The following is an 18486-nucleotide window of genomic DNA, read 5'->3' as shown; positions in this document are numbered from 1 at the left end:
TGAGTGTGTGTAAGTTACGGTTTGTAGTCAGTGTGTGCAGTCTGCCTGTAGCAGACACACTGTTCAAATATGGTCACCGGCATCCAGGGCATTCCTTCTTCCTGGATGACTGTGGCTATATAAAGCTGTCCATACACTACACATACACACATACACATATACACACACACACACACACACACACACACACACACACACACACACACACACGAACAACTCTGGCCTATAGTGTGTCAGACATTGTAAATCAGTTAGCAACGAGGGTGACTGCCTCAGATACCTAAATCCATCCCTCACACACACTGCGTCTAAAAACACACTCACCAGAGAAGCCAGCGTGTTACTCAGCTTGACAGGAATGACCTAGTGACATCATCAAGCAAGATAGCCCTGCTGACATCACTGTGTAGGGGACAGGTGAGATCAGCACAGGGAAGTTGGGACACTTCTCAGTTAGTGACAGTAATTGAGCACAAGAGAGGAGACATAACAGTGATTCATTTCATAAGTAAAACATGACTCCTGGAAGCTGCAATGAATCATCACACCCCAGAGAACCAAAGTGTTCGATAAAATAAACAAGAACCCAAGAATTTACATGTGTGACTTGAGGAAAGCACCAAAGAACAGATGGTGGAGTTGTCAAATTCAAAGGGGTTTGTTCTGGGGGGAGCAGACGTGAGCCCAGCAATCAGCCAGTTAGAAAATAAAATGTCTCGTCTGAAAGGAAAGTTTGGTTTTAACAGTGAAGGTAGAGGAAAGGTCAGGCAGTTCATGCCCAACATTCAAATGCAAAAAGGGTTCTTCCTCTGGGAACCATCGGTATGTGTGTCAAATTTTGATATCATCTGTGAGCTAGGTTTTGACCTAAAATGGACAGAGATCATCAGGGGAACATGAAAGTTAGTGTTGCAGCTTAATTCACTCAAATCTAGTTTATTTTTTTATGATATACTTATACTAAGCCTACGTAACACTCATATTACAGTCCAGTTTTACACTTTTTAACACTAATGGAGTAAAGAGACAATGTTTGACAGTGATTGTACTTACAGCAGTTTAGCCATTTATTAAGTGTATTTGTAATATGATTACATTTATGAACAGTTATTTCAGACATCAGTGCATGGTTGCCTGTCGTAGTAGAGAATTTTTTATGTTATATTATTAAATTAGAATTACTGCCTAGAGTCAAGACCACCTGAACTGGGATCAAGTCATGACCGAGACCAAGAAAAGGCTAAGACTGAGGGGTTAAGACCGAGTCAAGACAAAGATCAGTCCAAGTCCCACTCTGCATGTAACACATACGACAAAATGTGGAACATGCAAACCATAGGCGCTCCTAAAATTGTTTTGAAAGATCCACATTTCCATAAAAACACCCACTGAAAGCAAATAAAGATTTCTCTTCATTCACCTCTTTTATTGGCGTACACATATGTGCGTATGTATAACTGAGAAATGTAAAAGCTGTTAGAAATCAGTCAAGCTCTTTGTTGCATTTGAAGCAGGAAGGTTTGAAATGCATAGGCAATTTAGTGACATCCCCGCAGTTGTGGTCTTGACTGGTCCTGAAATAAAACCCGAAGTCCCCTTTGTCCGAGATCAAGATAAGACCAAGTAAAATTACGGTCGATTACGAGATAAGACAGAGACTTTCAAAAAGTGGTCTCGAGACCAAGATCAATCTCAAGTGCTACAACACTAGATGTAGTAGACCACTGCACCAACACTTGTGCATGATATTGCCTATTTCTAATTCTTATATTGCAAGCAAGGTTCTAACTTTTAATCAGAGCAATGTCTCATATTTTATATTTACGTAGTCATGATTAGATGGCTGAAGGAAAGATGACATCAGAAAACATCCAGATATGTTAAAGTTAACATTAAATTAAATGGAGCTTGATAAATTTTAAGGATGTGACAGTGACAGATGAAAAAAAAAAAATAAAAATGAGCAGAGCAGATATCTGGACTTTTTGTCCCTGTAGGTGAAGCCCCAAACTGCTGGAAGCCCCTACATGTCACATAATGTAGCTCAATCATGTTGTTCATTAGACCCTCTCTGCCAGGTAAATGTTCACATCTTTCAAGCTTCACAGCTGCCATTTCTAAACCAGACTTTTTGCAAAAAAAAAAAAAACTTGCATCCTCCTAGTGATGTCACTTGAGTACTTGCCTCAGGCTTGACACAGCCAACTCCAGAGCCACAGAAGACATTTTACAGCTGTTCTCGCAGGCTGAGCAGTACTCCTCAGAGCTAGTAAAGTGACTCTGAAATTAGCAGAATGCTCCTTTAAACTGAAGCCAGTCTGTGTTGGAGAGGTTGTAAATGTTGATATGCATCTCCATCCTCAGCCTCTCTACCACCTGCGGGGCAAAAACACATTTTGAAGAACATCATCAAAGCATCAGCACTGTTAAATTAGCTATTTTTATTTACAAGGCAGACCACACATACGGTACAGTTACAGGCTGCTCTGGGGAAAGACAGCCTCACGGCAGTTCTTGACACACACACAGTCACATCAGAAGCTCCTGAGATCAAAGGAAAATTAATGACACTTGTCAAGAACACACTCGAAATCTACATCCACATATATAAAAATAAAATTACACAGACTCAGATGACAAGATTTCCCCTCAAAGTTTGAGTTGCCTTTAAGACTCTGCATCTAGGATCAGTGCTTCCAAATCAAAGAGTACAGATTGGTTTTACAACTGACCTCAGAACAGATCATACCAAGCAAATTCATCATCTAGAATAATCCATATCCTACAGGAATTGTATTCTGATGCAAAAATAAAACGCAATACTGTAGTGACAAATTTGAACACTGTTTGCAACACAATAAGGACTTTAATCCAACTAATACTTTGTTTAGTAGTTTTGACGTGTCTGACTAATTCAAGGAATAATTAACCCCCAAATGGACATTTGGATATCAGTTACTCACCCTGTGTTATGTTGAATTTCTGAAGAAAATTTGTTTTTCTCACATGCCTCCACAGTGAATGAGTGCTGTTTATGCCTAAGTGTTTTACCAACAATTCATGTTTCAGTGCTGAGCATACAACTGGATAAATGGACTATACTGCACAAGTTGCTTGAGAGATTGTAAACAGATGTTCTGATATAGTTTTGCTGTTGTTAAACATGGTCACCGATGACTACAAATGACCCTTCACTAAGTCCCGCCCCTAGACACAGACTGGCCAATTATAACGTAGCATCAGGCCTGCTCAGACACAGCTGTGCTCCATTGACTCTAGTACAGTCGTTTCAGATTTCCTTCATTTTCAGGCTGGTTTTGTGGATTTGAAGCTAAATGTTGTGCCTGGGGCACGTCGTGTATTAATGATACTTGTGCCTGGAGAGATTGGAAAAAGATATACGTTTCTTCCTTGTTCCAAAACCAAAATCAAACCCTGAAAAGTGTTGGGTTAGCTAGCTAGCTACTGAAGATATAGCCTACTGAATGTATACACATGCTGCTTTTGCTTTTTAATGATTATAACAGTGAAACAAAGACCGACCCTGCTGTACAGGAACCAGTGAAGGGAAGCAGGGAAACTTTGCTGATATTCAACCAGCTGTGTGACATCACATTGTGTGCAGATGAACATTGTTTGTTTGTATCAGCGAAGTTTCCCTTTATATTCATTGTCTTGTGTGGCGATCAGCAGTGATGTGGTGGTTCACTTTTACACTGTGATCTGTAGCCTATAGTTCGGCTTTAGCTTCTAACTATCTTTGTCTTTTTAACCTGTTGTTGCTGCTGAGTCAGTTTGACATCCCGGATATATCCTTCAAACACAGACTGTAGACCCCTCTGTCTGCTGCTCTCTGGAATCACACTTTCATTTTCTCAAAAATATGAGTTTGAAGTTAGTTACAGTGTGGGCTTCATGCTTACTCTGACAACTTGTCGGACCATCACAAAGGGGCAGGGCTTAGCGAAGGTTCAATTCATCAAGAATTCTCTGCTTTTGGATCCTTTGTTCACCATGAAAGCATGCAAGAAACCCTTTTTCACAAATAAACGTAACGTGGGGTGAGTAGTTGATATTCAAAAGATCATTTTGGGGGTGAAGTATTCCTTTAAGGGACACTAATATTAAACTATAGGACATAAAATCCTAAAGATTTTCAAAGACTTGGATATAATCATGTAGATTACTTAAGAGTAGAGAACTTTCAGATTTCATATTTATCTGTATATTCCACAGAGAAAATGAAGAGTCTAGGTTACAGTTTATGGGGTTTTCTGTGTTTTCTGTCTATGAGTAGGACCATCAGGAGAGTAAGGTTTGCTTTACAGGCAGGTACAGTAATATATTGTAAACTAGGGCTCATTTGGGGTAGCACAACATTACAGGACACCCCTGATAGAAATCCACTGTATAGAACACAAAGCCTATGAAATTCAGTCATGCAGGATATTGATTCAAGTTCTATACATTACAGTTCTATCTAACAGGTCCCAAACAGTAACAGCTAGTACAGTTAAAACCCTCAGTCAGGGGGCTGAGACACAGCGACGACAGAGCAGCTGAACAGTTTCTGTCTGTCCAGGGAGAAGAGGCTTTTAATGGCACAGTAAGAAGTCCTTCATCCATAATAGCCCATGATAGTGCTAAAGTCTTTGTGATTTGCTACTGAACGGCCAGTTTTGTTATTTTCTCCAGGTAATGTGTGTGGGTTTTTTTTATGCTAACATCATAGAGAAGGCGATGGCGGTGGAAGATTTCGAGCTCATGTCCGCCGAGGCTCCAGCCTGTAGGAGAGCTGCGTCAGTGCCCTCTGGTTGTCAACCACGCAGAGCTTCCTGACATAACCCCGTACGTCTGCTTGATTTTTGTTGGGTTGGCATATGTCGGGATCTAACGCAGTAAGAGAGAGAAATAATGTGATTGTAAAGATGTGGGTAAAGTCAGCATGTACGTAAATGTGCTGAAAGTAAAGTAATACACAGACTTACTGAATGGTTGGCTTCTACAGTGCCTCACTTGCCGAATTGTGTTGGCTATAATACGCTGGAGAGATAAGAGGCTCTTTAGATGTCACATCAAACTTGAGTAAAGAACAGTAAGACGCATAACCATAATCTTAAAATGAATCATATGCCCTTTTGGCGTGCTGAGAAACTCACCATTTTCTCAAAATTGACCATACTGTCAATGAAGGTCTTGTTGCCCTCATGTGTAAATGTCATATCTGTAAAGAAATGAATAAAGTTTAATGGCAGCCATTTTTCTCGCAGAGTTCATCTCTATGTGATACATTGAGCTCCTCTATTTTTTCCCTCCTTGTCTCCTCTATCCTCCGTCCTGCTGCTTGTGAGCCAGAAATCGATCTTAGTGCGTCATCTTGAAGGATGTCTCAATGCCTTCAATACATTTTGAGGAGAAATGAGACTTACTGAAGGAGCTATATGCGATGATGCTCAGGTCTATCCTTTACAGAAGTCTTTTCAGCACCCAATTAGGCGTGACACATGAACAGATGATTCAGTTGTGCTACATGTCCTGCCTCAACTCCCTCTCTCCTTGTGTCTCTTCCTTGCCTCTTACACTCACATCTCAGGTGGGAGGGAGTAATACTGTGTTCACATTTTCAGCAACAACACAACAGCTAAATTACTGCCTAGTCACCATTGAAGCGTTGCTCACACGCTCATAAGTAGTTACATCATCACAGGCTTGTGTAAACTGAATGTCATCTAAAGTTTGTGTTTGGTCAAAAAATATATTTGGCTTTTGATCAATGTCTGAGGCCTATTTTAACATCACATTTCACCGCCTTGTCACATCCTTGTGTGCACCACAATACACAATAAGCTAGTACTGTATAGTGCCAGATAACTACGTTAAATAACACAGCACCACAGCTAGAAACAAATACATATGATCGGTTAATGCTTCGTGTCATTGGAGCACTGAAAAAAGCTGAGGCCAGCTCAACTTTAATTTGTAACGTCAACGTGTCACGCCCGTCTGTAGTGACAAGTGTCAGGTGAGTTTGTAGCTTCATGTCAACAGCTTCCACTGACAACGACTTTTAACCTGTTGCTAAGGCATGAACACAGCATAAGATGCAAAGAGAGGAGACGAGGAAAGGAAATGAGACTGTGCAACCAGAGAAATGAGAAGAAGAGGGTGACTAGAGTACCACTGTTCTCTACACTGAGTCATACCTTTGAGAAGGAGGGGCATGAAGGGGATGATTGGCGGTTCCAGTTTGGTGACAGTGAGTCGGTAGGACCGGTGGTTTCTTGATGGGTCCTGTCACCAGACATATAAACAGTGTTCATGTCTAAAACGTGGAACTCAGTTCAACCAAATTATAAAAAACATTTTCTTTACTATCCCTCGTGGATAGCATTTTTGGTTTTAATCACCAAGGTTTTTAGATATTTAACTACATACATTTTTCATCTATCTATCTGTAGATTTCTGTGTCAACCCAAAACTATTGTGGTGAATGGAATTCCATGCCACTCACCATCATACTCTCAAACTCAGCATAGAACTTCTTAAACTTGGTGGGGAGTTTCTGCCAGGAAAAAAACAGATGATCTCAGTGACGTGAATGTACACTGAACAAAATATGAATACAATTTTGTTTGTGCTTCCTTTTTTTTGTGAGTTTAAATAAACGATCTAAGACACAAAGTTTTGCATGCATAGGAAATTTTCTCAAATTTTGAGCACAGCCCAAGGCACACCTGTGTAGTGATCATACAATTTACTAAGACATAATACAGGATTGATTATCTTGGCACAAAAGAGCGCTCATAAACATGGATTTGAAGAAATTTGTGCACAACATTTAAGAGTACTAAGTCATTTGTGTGCGTAAATTTTAACTTGTGAGACATGGAAGCAGAAATAAAAGTGTTTTTGTTCAGTGTAATACTTCAGCTGGAGTGTAACAGCCATGGTTCACTGAAGAGCTAGACACACATTAGACAAAGTTTTTACCTCCCACGTCTGGCTCAGTCTGCTGACAGCAGGGTTGCTCATCCCCATAATGATGGCAAAGAAAGAGTTCAGGTTCTTAAACTCCCGACAGCTATGGACAAACACAAGTACACACAAGCAAGACAAAGGGAAACTCGTTAGCTAAGCGCATGACTGCAAACCAGCATTTAAGAGTGTGTGTGAGACACCAGCAGGTCTGACTCACTGTGCTGCGATCTTAATGAACTTTTTGAGGAGCTGGACTCTCTTGCTGAGCTGTCCACAGAGGCACACCTCAGTGACCACCCACAGCTGAACCTGGTTGAACCTCCGCAGAAACAGGTCCAGATTAGCCGTGGTTCTTCTAAAGCTCTGCCGGCCGAATGTGTGGTAGAGCAGCTCATGCTGAGGAGAGGAGAGAGGAGACATTAAGGGGAGCAGGTTGATAGTCAACCCAGTGGACAGGTCCTGCCACCTTGCATCTATCAAGTATTACTCCTGTGGGGTTTTTCTTGGGGACAATGATGCAGCACCAGTGAAGAAAGCAACCTGTAAAAAGCAATTTCACTACTGGCCTGAAGTTGTTTTTTGTGTGTGTTTGTGCATGTGTGATACCTCATGCACACAGCTGAAGAGCTCCCAGTCAAACATGGTCATTTGGTAAGCCAGGTCCTTAGAGCTCATCAGCTCAAAAGTTGACATGGAGCCTGCAGACGGACCCTCCTGGTCTGGAAGAGGAGTCTGATACACACAAGACAAAAACACACACAAGGGTACAGGTTCACACATTAAGGAATGAATGTATTACAACCAAGACATTTTTACACGTGTAGCTTCTTTCAAACAATGTAATGTGACTTAGGCCCAGTTCACACCTGGTATTTACATGCGTCTTAGTGATGGGATTCCAAGTGGACAGCTGTAAGTACAGGTGTGATTGGACCAAATGTGTCCTCAGTGTGTCTTGAAATCCGATCACTCAGACCACATTTAGAGGTGGTCTGAACCCCATATGGTCACATTCTGTCAGCAGTGTGTATGCTAATATGTACTGGGCCCTACTCAGATGACGTCCTTGCTTATCAACTCCCTGCCTTTAGCGACAGTGCTGAGGGAGCTGCTCTCTTCCTGAAGAATGGTTAGTTCAATGTCTGCCATCACGATCATAGTACAGTCACAACAAAGTATGTATGTGCAATGTTGGATTTTTGCTAATATCTGATTAACTGACATTTTACAACTCATTTTGACTGACTGCCGATGCCAATACATACACACATTTTTTCCACATAATTGCAGGGAACGTCAAGTCTCTCCTGTAGTGGCACTACCACATTATTATGCTTACTGTTATCAGGATGGCCCACTGGCATATGCAGACATAAAATACAGTGCTTTTCAAAAAATGTATGCATTCATTGGGTAAAATAGGAAAACTACTTTGACTTAAGTTACATGTAAAACATTTACTTATTTTTATGTAATATTTTAATACAAAACTGTAAAATTCATCCTACTTAAACAGGCTTGGATGATGCTCCCTCTGAGACAGTCCTGACAACAGCCACAACCAGGGTACAACTGACCTATTTCAACTAAATAAAGTCAAATAATTAAAGTGTCATCAGCCTGTCATACCAGCAGAAACGTTCATTGAGGGCCAATGCCAATATTTCATTTCAAATACTTTTATCTGCCAGAGGCAAGTATTAAAAAAAAAAAAATAATGGTCACAGATAAAACAAACCCATAAGAAGCAATAAAAGAAGGTAAAAACATTTAATCAGTCAGCCAAAGGCCTGTCTGAATAAAAATGTTTTAAGTTGCTTCATAAAAATAGTACAGGAATCCATGGATCTCAGAGAGAAGGGGAGAGTGTTCCAGAGTTTGGGAGCAACAGCTTGAAAAGCACGGTCACCTCGGGTTTTAAAATGGGTCCTAGGGATGGTGAGTAAAATCTGGTCAGAGGACCTAAGAGTCAGACTGGGTGAGTATGGGAGAAGGAGGTCGGCAATGTACTGTGGCATCTGACCATGTAAAGCTCTAAAAGTTAGAACCAAAATTTTAAAATTAATGCCAAATTTGATCGGTGGCCAGTGCAGAGAGGATAAAATTGGCGTGATATGTGATCTCTTGTTACTACTGGTTAAAAGCCGAGCAGCTGCATTTTGGACAATTTGGAGCCGGTTCAAAGTGGTTTGGTTTAAACAGGTAAAAAGAACATTACGACAATCTAAACGAGAGGAAATAAAAGCATGAATAATCATCTCCATCTCAACTCTGGTCACCACACATCTTAACTTAGCAATATTCCTCAAATGGAAAAAACAAGAGCTAATAAGCTGACTGACATGACTGTCTAGGGACAAGGACTGGTCAAGAATGACACGTAGATTTCTGACGGTACGCTCAGCATGAGCACTTAAAGGCCCCAAAGACTGCTTAATGACAGGAATAGAGTGTTCCGTGGGAATTATAAGTGATTCTGTCTTTTTAAAATTTAGCTGGAGGTAGTCGTCAGACATCCAGCTTTTAATAGCAACCAAACAATCATTTAAAATAGACAACTGGCTGGACTAATCAGTTTTAAAAAAGAGCAGTATAGCTGAATATCATCAGCATAAAAATGGTAAAAGATTCTGCTGTACTGACTAATAATCTGTCCAAGAGGCAGCATATACAGGGAAAATAACATGGGACCCAGAACAGAACCCTGCGGGACACCGCATGAAAACGGCGCTGCGTCTGACATAAATTGGCCAGCAGCGACTGAAAAACTCAGATCAGTGAGATATGACAAAAACCAATCTAGAGCAGACCCAGAAATACCCACTAACTGGTTTAACCTGTTTAAAAGAATGCCATGGTCAACCGTATCAAAAGCAGAGCTAAGATCCAGAAGCACCAGTATAGAGCATTTCCCACCATCAGCTGCCATCATGTCATTAGTAACTTTAAGCAGGGCTGTTTCTGTAGAATGCAATTTACGGAAACCTGATTGACAGGAATCATACAAGCTGTGAGTTTCTAATACAGCTGTGAGCTGCTCTGCAACAACTTTTTCAAGCAGTCTGAACACAAAAGGCAGCTTGGAAATAGGCCTGTACATTACTGTCAACCCATGTCACAAAAACTGCAGTCTAAGTTCTAAGTAAACAGGAAACATTAATCTCTTACCAGACCGCTGAGCTGGTCTCGAGGACAGGCAAACAATCGCCCGTTGATGCCCAGAGTAGAAAACACTGAAACGTCATTGGGCTTCAGGATTTGTTTTTCTGGAACAAAAATGGGGACATAAGAGATTATATCCCCAACCAGTGATGTCCCAACACTAACACCATTTTCATTAGGCAACTTTTAATCCTGCTTCTTACATACAACTAACAGCACTCATATGACGATCTGTCTGTAGGTAATATTGTTACGAACTGCTCTCATATATCTAAATCCATCTGTATTCTTACCGCTTGCAGAACTGAGGTGGACCAACACAAGTTCATCAGTTGTGCTAATTTTGTCGGTCACAGCGCTGATCACTTCTCTTCCTGTCGCTGCCACGGCAACCCGGATAGTGGTGTATGTGTGATCACTGCAGTACACCTTTAAAAGGACTTGGACACAAAAATAGCACTGAAATACCATACTATGGTATGTGACCGCTTATGATTTGTAACGAAAAAAAGGCCCAAGATGAAGATGCATTAATGGAAGGAGAATAATCTCTTCATGGGGCTTCTGACTATGTACTTTAACTCAGCAGATTTCATGGCAATCTGCACTTTACTTTTTGTTATGTCTTGTGTACAAATGTAAATGTTTGTGAAAGGTCAGGGATTACCAAAACATTAAATTCATCTCCCGAGGACATAAATATCCTCATTAAAACTTCATTGCAATCTGTGAAACAGTTGTCAAGATATCTTGCTCCTCAGGGCTCACAGGGCACACACACCCCAACTTACTGTCATCGTGATTCCTAATAGGCTGTTTCTTCTGCAGCCTCTCCTCTCCATTGCTGAACTGTCGTATTAGAGTTTTCTGTTGAATTTAAATGGGACAGTTTACATGTTATCATGGTGATGTGGACATTAAATACACAATGTGTTTTGGTTGCATATAGTAGTCTGGACGTACCTTTTTTGTGGATTTGGCTTCTTCTGAACTACAAAATGCAAAAAAAATGATACAATGAATGTGGCTGGTACATAAAATGTCACAGTAAAAAGTTAATGTGCAGGGGTTCAGAAACCTACTGTAATTTGACGATTTTCTCCAGGTCAGGAACTAAGTCTTTCAAAGCTCTCAACATCCGGGAATCATTTGATAAACTCCCATACAACTCCTACAGGGAGAGTGAGCAAGAACCACACTCAGAGTTAACATATGATCTGTGTAAGTTATGTGATTTTCTACATTTGAAAGCTTTTGATCACCTCAAGGAAAGAGATTGCAGCAGGCTCCTCCTGTAGCAGGTACGTGTGTGTGTTGGCCCAACGCAGGGCCAGAATGAGGGCCCTCCTCTTACTGTTGAGAGCATACTCCATCCTCTCCTGTTCAGACCCGGGTGGAGAGGCCGCATGGTAGGTGCACACAAGGTTAAGGATAAATATAAAGATGTAGATCTTACATTACGGATTCAGTAAGCACATAAACAGACAGTGATATCCAATTTATCAACTGCTGATTTGGTGCTCAGAAGCTGTATGACCACAGCATGGATATAAACGAATCATTAAACAGTTAAATCCACATCATTAAGCAGTATATGATGTGATCTACTTCACTAAAAATAGAAACATTTCAGCCAACGCAAGGCCACAGTTAACCCTCATCACTGTAACCTAGCTACCAAATAATGGAGCTGTTAATTATATATAATCATAAGTGCAGCAGCAAGTAGCTGCACACTTGCACTACGATGACTAAGACAATAAGGAAAGACCTCTACGGCTGTCATTACAACTTGTTGCTATAGTGTGAAGGGAGGTGAGTGGTTCATTAGTGCTGGATGGTCAACTGCTGCCTCAGCACTTCCATAAGTAGAACCGGTAAAGTTGCACAGTCCAAGATGCTGTCAGTAGCACTGTTATAATATGTAGCAAACAATAAACATGTCTGTCCATTTCAGAGTGGGCTTGTCAACAGTTCTAAATTTGTGAGTGCACCTACTGTACCTGATGAGTTGGTAACACAGTCAGCATAAACAGAGGCACAGTGGAGGGATGGCTTCTGGAGCTCCAGCCCCAAATGTTTTGTCAAAAGCACTGAACATTTGAGTTTTCTTTAAAAGAAATTCAACTCTCTGTCATTCAGATAATAACATATGTCTAATATAATTGAGTAAATGTCCATCTGTTGTCCATCTAATATTTCATTCAGTGTAGTGAAAATCACATTTATTTGGCATTGTTAGGGATCATTGATTTGCAGTTAGAGCAGCTCAGATTATTATGTCATGGATTCAAATGGAGCAGATTTGTCTGCTAAACATTCATTCTGTGAACTTTAATCCAGCATTGAGCATGGTATAACAAAAATAAGTTCAAGATTAGTGATGCTGCTTACACCAAATTCCTACACCACCTGTTTTATGTGATTCAAAAATAGTAACATCAGACAGTTTGTTTTTAGGTGGCAGGAGTGAAAATTAGTCATCCTCAACATTTGCTGTGTAATGGTTTCAGAATGATCAAGACAGTTGGAGAACATTTGCATACAAAACAATGGAGGCTTCATGTCTATCATGTCTTTCCAAAGTAATGTACAGATTTGTAGGAATTCTATTATTTCAAATGGATTAAAAAACAGTGCATTTGCTGCTGTAAATGAGGAAAAACATTACCCCAAGAAGCAAGCCCCTGGATCCCCCCAAATGTTTACAACATCTGGCTCCGGCCCCAAGTATGAATTATAAAAAGGAAAATTCTATATATACAACACAGAGAGAGTAAAGGTAGAAAGGATATTGTGCCATGAGGAGAGGGCACAGCTGGCTGTTGGGCATGAAGACACTGTGCATGAGGACAAAATCATCCACTGCTGGGTCTAACGGACGAGAAGAAACACAGACCACAAGAGGGAAGAGAGTCAGAGGGGAAAGGAAGGAAACAAAGTACAAAATTATAAAAAGATTCAAAAGGTAATGAAAATGCCATTCATCAATCAAATAATCCATTCAGCTTGCTTATCCACCTCTCCATTCTTCCCTCTTTTATTACAATGCATTTGATACAGTATCTGGACTATTTCTGATAACCATCTTTTCAAAATTCATTTAGGCCTACTAGCCTATTCATTTTGTATTTTTTATATATGTTTGAATTTGGCTACCTGGTTCACTGTGATGTATGTCCATCCTCATGGTCTCCAGGAAGTGCTCGAGAATCTTCTCTGGTGTTCCTGATATCACAGTGTATCTGCAAAACGTGAGGTGAGAAAGATCAAAGGAGAGATTCATTCAGATTCATTCTTCATTCTGTGCGTATGTATTGAAGACCCCTCACAATAACACACATACTTACTTGATGCTTCCCAGGGTGGAAGCACGAGGACTCTTTTCTAACACCAGCACAGCTTGTTCATGCTCTTTCAAACGCACTGTGTTGGCTTCCACATCCTGCAAACACAAGATGCATATACAAATTCAGCAATATCACTGTGGGTCTTTAAAATGTAATACAGCTTCTCTACCAGTGGAGGGAGACAAACATTACAGTCAGGCAGCATCACTGGGCTGACAGTGCAGTATGATGCTTCAGACAGCCCAACTGAGTGAATTCACATGGTGTTTAATGAAATCCATCAAACTTTTAACTCACATTTTTAAAGGTTCTGTATGAATTTACATTTAGAGCATGAATATAGTAGCAAAACACTATTTGCTATGTATAGATGATGACGATGGCGTCATCATTAAAAAGTAAAGCATGATTTATGCTTGACGCAACCCCAAGTGTCCGGAGTGTCCACACAGCCCATATGGCAGGTTTCTGTCTGTCTGTACACATCTGACATTTTCTAGTCTCACTCATCAGACCTTTCTCAAGAAAAGAAAGGTCTGGCTGGGCCAACTCTCACTTTGAGATTGGAGAAAAAAACGCCCCGGCTGCTTGTATTTCTTTCAACCAATCACAATCGTTCTGGGCGGCGCCACAGCAACGGTGCGCTTACAAAAATATTGCCAGGGGGAAACAGGTTTTGGTGTAACACGCCCACAAAAATATCACCTACAAGACGCGAACCATGGCAGAAAAATGGCTGCATCCCCGCAAGATCAAACACCACAATAGTTAGTAAAGGACGTGTTGAAAACAGTTGAAAACTGCTGCACAACCGGAGGTGGTAGGGCGGGACTTCAGCGGGTGGCTCGTTCCGCCCAATGAGAGGCTGATCTATGCAGCAAACTTCTGCCCACTCAGACTAGACATTTTCAAACTACGTGGATGCAGGTGAGAGGAGAAAATAGAGATCTATGCTGTAGTTTTCGATACACTGCCCCCGACAGGTTGGGAGAAAATCAGTTTGCCGTGAAGAGACACTCAAACTGAGTATAAAATATCCAAATTTTTCCTTGTCACAATTCCGCTCCAGCTCATGTCCATGCAAACATGTGTGCCAAAAGCATTCTGTAACTGAGGCCTATCTCCACCTTTTGGTTTGCCCCCAAATGAACACCATTAGCTCCGTCAGCACTGTTGCTGTTGCTAGCACTGTTAGCACTGTTAGCTGCTACCCGCCGGCTCAGCCAGCACCATGTTGAGATCCCTGTGCAGACAGTCTCGGCCAAGACTTTGATTGTTGTACACAGCTCCTTTAACTTAGATGAAAGAATGTTTGCTTCACAGTGTCCTTATGAATATACATTGCTAATAACAGTATATGTAACAGTTTTGACTGACCGTAGTAATTTAGTGCTTGTGTGGTTGCACTTGTATCCCATTAGAGGATAAATATCCATCTCATTTGCCTACCCTGAGTATCCTGTTGAAGTCTTCCTTGTCCACACGTAGGAAGTGACAGTTGTCCTCTCTCAGGACGATGGAGGCAGCACGAGGTGAATCTGTAACCAGGGCCAACTTCCCAAAGTCATCCCCCTCGTGGAGTGTACACACCACACCCTAAGACAAACACACTCACGCATGAATGCACACATAAAACACACGCTCCAACACATAAACAAGCTCAGACACAAACACAGTTTACTCGTCATCTTGAGCCCTGAAGAAAAATCAGAGAGGAGCGGGAGCACACAGGACTGAGATGAATCATCTGTGCTTGTCTGTGTGTATTTGCAGGGTGCATGTGTGTGCATGTGTGATCGATGTGTATGCACACACACGAGCAGTACATCTGCCTGTGCAGTGGTTGTAAATCAGTGTGTGGTGTGAAATTGCGTATGTGTACAATCCCTTAAGCCATTTTAATCATTGTGATGAGTCATGGTGAGCTGTGCAGAGTTTGCCAAACTCCACTGTTGGTGTTTCCCAGCCCCTCAGGGCCTGGTGCTGCTGGTCCGCTCCATACAGACATGATCAGCTACACATTTTAATCCATTACATACGGATGAAATATCATCAAATGAAGCAGAAAACTCTAGAAATGCTTGGGTATCAAATAGAGCAACTTAAGCATGTAGGTGGATGAATGCATCGGCACACATACCTTGCCGTAGATAACCACATTGACAGAACCCTTCTGGATGATGTACCATGATGTGCCCTCTTCTCCTTGGTTGAACACTGGGAGATGAAGAGGACAAACATATATCACCACCAGATACATGATTAAATCATATACCCTGTACACCAGAGGTCTATAAACTGCGAGACACACCTTCCCAGAGGGGCAGAGGAGACACATGAGCTGCAATATGTGTCATAATGTACACTGAGTTGTAAGAGTCAAATTTGAACACATACACACATTATACACATGCTCATGAGCCCTGTTCACACCTGGTATTAACATATGCCTTGAGTAACTGGATCACAAGTGGATATCTCTATGTAGACGTGTGAATGCACCAAATGCGTCCTTAATGCATCTCGAGATCTGATCACTCACCACATTAGTGTCAGACTTTGAAAACCTCTGATGTACACTGTGTATACAAACAAAAAATGGACTCACACACAGTTCCAGCTTTTGCATGCGACTCGAAGATCACGACGCTCGCCAGTTCCCTCTTCACCTACAAACCAGAGTACACTGTTCAAGTCAGGATTTAGCTGAAATATGTGAGAACAGTAAAATGCACAGAAGAGGGCCCTTACAGTCCATTATGACACAACATGGAGAGTTCTGCTTTATGTCATTTCTATAAACAGATATCTGCATATGCATGTAAAATCAAAGGTAACCCTACAGTTTTTGGGTATCGTAAGGGTTCTGGTTTCCGTTTGTAGACCAAATAGTACTGACCAGTCACATTAGAGCAGGCTTTGGTTGCAGTCCGTGTGAAGAGCATGGACCGTATAGACGACATGACAGCGCCTCAAAAGTGAAATCAAAACATCTTCATTACCCCTTGGTAGTTGGCTGCAGTATAGGTTATGAACCCCACCCCCTCCGTGCTGGACAGTGGATGGGACATGGCTTAAAGTACATGTCAAATAATTTATTTGCAAAGATGGTTTCTTCAATTTAGGTAGCTCTGATCACTCTGATGTTTGTTTAAGTGCTCATTTTTCTGATAACATTGATTGGGACTAGTTATTTGATGCTATAAAAAGGGAATCTGACATCATGATTGACAGCTGTGTTGCCAATTGGTGTGTCGCTGTCGATGACACTGCTGTCAATTGGTTGGACAGATGTATGGGCAGGAACTCGTCACAACAGAGAACAATATTGTGCAGACTCTGGCTCCAAATGACGTCAACTGTGCAAGATGGCAACACCCATATCCTGGATATTTCAGCTTAATTTTTATACAGTATAGGAAAGAGGATTGGACATTGGAGGAGAGCGAAAGAGGTAAACGTATTGGCCAAAATTAAATCTGGAACTCATTGGTCATCATCTGACAAAGATTTAGCTTTCATTAGCTTTTCTCAAATTTATCTGCATTCATATGCAAATATCTGTTTATAGAAATCCACGGAAATGTTTGTTGAACTGTAAACAATAAGCGCCACACAGAAGAGAAAGTCTTGGCCTGGATATCCACTGGCTACACCATATCTCCGAAAATATTGGCCATCGTCCCCGGAGGCTTATTCTCGTCAGATGATAGTTGATGGGTTTAGAGATTGTGTTTAATGAGATTTTTGGTTTGGTGAAATTTACTTCATCAAATTGCATAAGCACTGAAAGAGAATTTAAAAAAAAAAAAAAGTTAAACAAAAAAGCCCGTTGTTTGTGAGCCACTTTCATCTCCTAGAATTTGCTTCATGTGACTTTACATTACGATAAAAATGTGATTGCATCTAACAAACATAATTCTGACTCTAGGAAGAAATGGAGCATGGACAAAAAGCAACAACAAAAACCCAGACTTAAGGACTCCTCCACATGATGAATGTTTGCCAGCAAAGGGCAGACTGGTGAAGAACTGTGTCCCATTGCACTGTAAGGGAAATGCTAATGCTAGTGACTACAACAAAACTAAAGCAAGTAGTTCTGATTAATTAATTCCCTCTTGAAAACATGTACTGTCTCTTTAAAAGAAAAAGTGGACCGACTGACTCACAGTGTTGGAGAGGTGAGCTAAGGCCTTGATGTGAAGCAGCTCATCGTAGATGATCTCTAGGTCATCCCCTGTCCTCTGACCAGGCCTGCAGACACGCACAGAAGTTTGTCAGGATGAACTCACCACAGAGATTTAATGCATGCTTCACTTCTTATTAACTCTGCTGTAAAATCAGTAATGACACATCCCGATGCTAAAATAATGGGAAAATGAGCTTTCTTAATAAACTTAGAAATAATATATATAGTGATTTGTATTATGTTGCCACTGTAATGTAAGTTCATGCAATATTAATCATTTTTACTGACGATTTCCTGAGGATCATGCGCAGCAGTGCGTCAGGGCCAATCTGAGCGAGGAAGAGGATGGTCTCTGGCAGCTCCTCCTCACTCTCCCTCTTCTCCTCCTCACTAGGCAACGGCGTGTCCTCCTCCTCATCGTCAAGAAAACGGTAAAACAGGTACTTGTCCTGGAAACCCAGCTCCTGGTCCACTGGAGAGCAAACAAACACACACACTGTGAGTGCCTGGAGATTTTCAGCAATCACAGTTGTTTTCTTATTCAGAGGAGAATTTCAGACATCTTCTCTGAAGTGTTTGAATTTGAGACAGAGATCTATATTTTATGTTCCCGCTCCAAAACTCCTAATTAATTTCCAGCCAAGTAGTCATACTGTTACTTCCACTGCGATTGATGTTCAGATTTAGTAAAATCTCTGCTCTAACTCACAGTCAAACAGACATTTTTTGGCAGCATTGAAAAGAGGTTTGGGAACTGACTATGACAACTGTGCAGTGCATGGAGTGAAACTAAACAGCATACAGTGA

General features: G+C 41.1%; 1 protein-coding gene across 2 annotated transcripts in view; it reads right to left on the bottom strand.

The window, feature by feature from the left end:
- Positions 1 to 2457: 2457 nt before the first annotated feature.
- Positions 2458 to 18486, bottom strand: part of LOC125902486 (rap guanine nucleotide exchange factor 4-like) — a 34738-nt gene continuing 18709 nt past the window's right edge. For both annotated transcript variants that reach the window (XM_049598864.1, XM_049598865.1), the window contains 22 exons: positions 17968 to 18151; positions 17660 to 17744; positions 16099 to 16159; positions 15631 to 15707; positions 14940 to 15086; positions 13491 to 13585; positions 13300 to 13385; positions 12936 to 13014; positions 11403 to 11553; positions 11223 to 11311; positions 11104 to 11131; positions 10932 to 11007; positions 10434 to 10580; positions 10147 to 10244; positions 7585 to 7710; positions 7196 to 7374; positions 6991 to 7081; positions 6512 to 6562; positions 6204 to 6291; positions 5160 to 5224; positions 4989 to 5043; positions 2458 to 4890 (listed from right to left, as the gene is read on the bottom strand). In XM_049598864.1, the coding sequence (XP_049454821.1) occupies positions 4763 to 4890; positions 4989 to 5043; positions 5160 to 5224; positions 6204 to 6291; positions 6512 to 6562; positions 6991 to 7081; positions 7196 to 7374; positions 7585 to 7710; positions 10147 to 10244; positions 10434 to 10580; positions 10932 to 11007; positions 11104 to 11131; positions 11223 to 11311; positions 11403 to 11553; positions 12936 to 13014; positions 13300 to 13385; positions 13491 to 13585; positions 14940 to 15086; positions 15631 to 15707; positions 16099 to 16159; positions 17660 to 17744; positions 17968 to 18151 (2186 nt within the window). In that variant the 3' untranslated portion in view covers positions 2458 to 4762. The remainder of the gene's footprint in view (positions 4891 to 4988; positions 5044 to 5159; positions 5225 to 6203; positions 6292 to 6511; positions 6563 to 6990; positions 7082 to 7195; positions 7375 to 7584; positions 7711 to 10146; positions 10245 to 10433; positions 10581 to 10931; positions 11008 to 11103; positions 11132 to 11222; positions 11312 to 11402; positions 11554 to 12935; positions 13015 to 13299; positions 13386 to 13490; positions 13586 to 14939; positions 15087 to 15630; positions 15708 to 16098; positions 16160 to 17659; positions 17745 to 17967; positions 18152 to 18486) is intronic.

The sequence above is a fragment of the Epinephelus fuscoguttatus genome, linkage group LG15 (assembly GCF_011397635.1).
Source record: "Epinephelus fuscoguttatus linkage group LG15, E.fuscoguttatus.final_Chr_v1".
NCBI classification, from domain to species: Eukaryota; Metazoa; Chordata; class Actinopteri; order Perciformes; family Serranidae; genus Epinephelus; species Epinephelus fuscoguttatus.
This window is presented reverse-complemented; position numbering and strand designations above follow the sequence as displayed.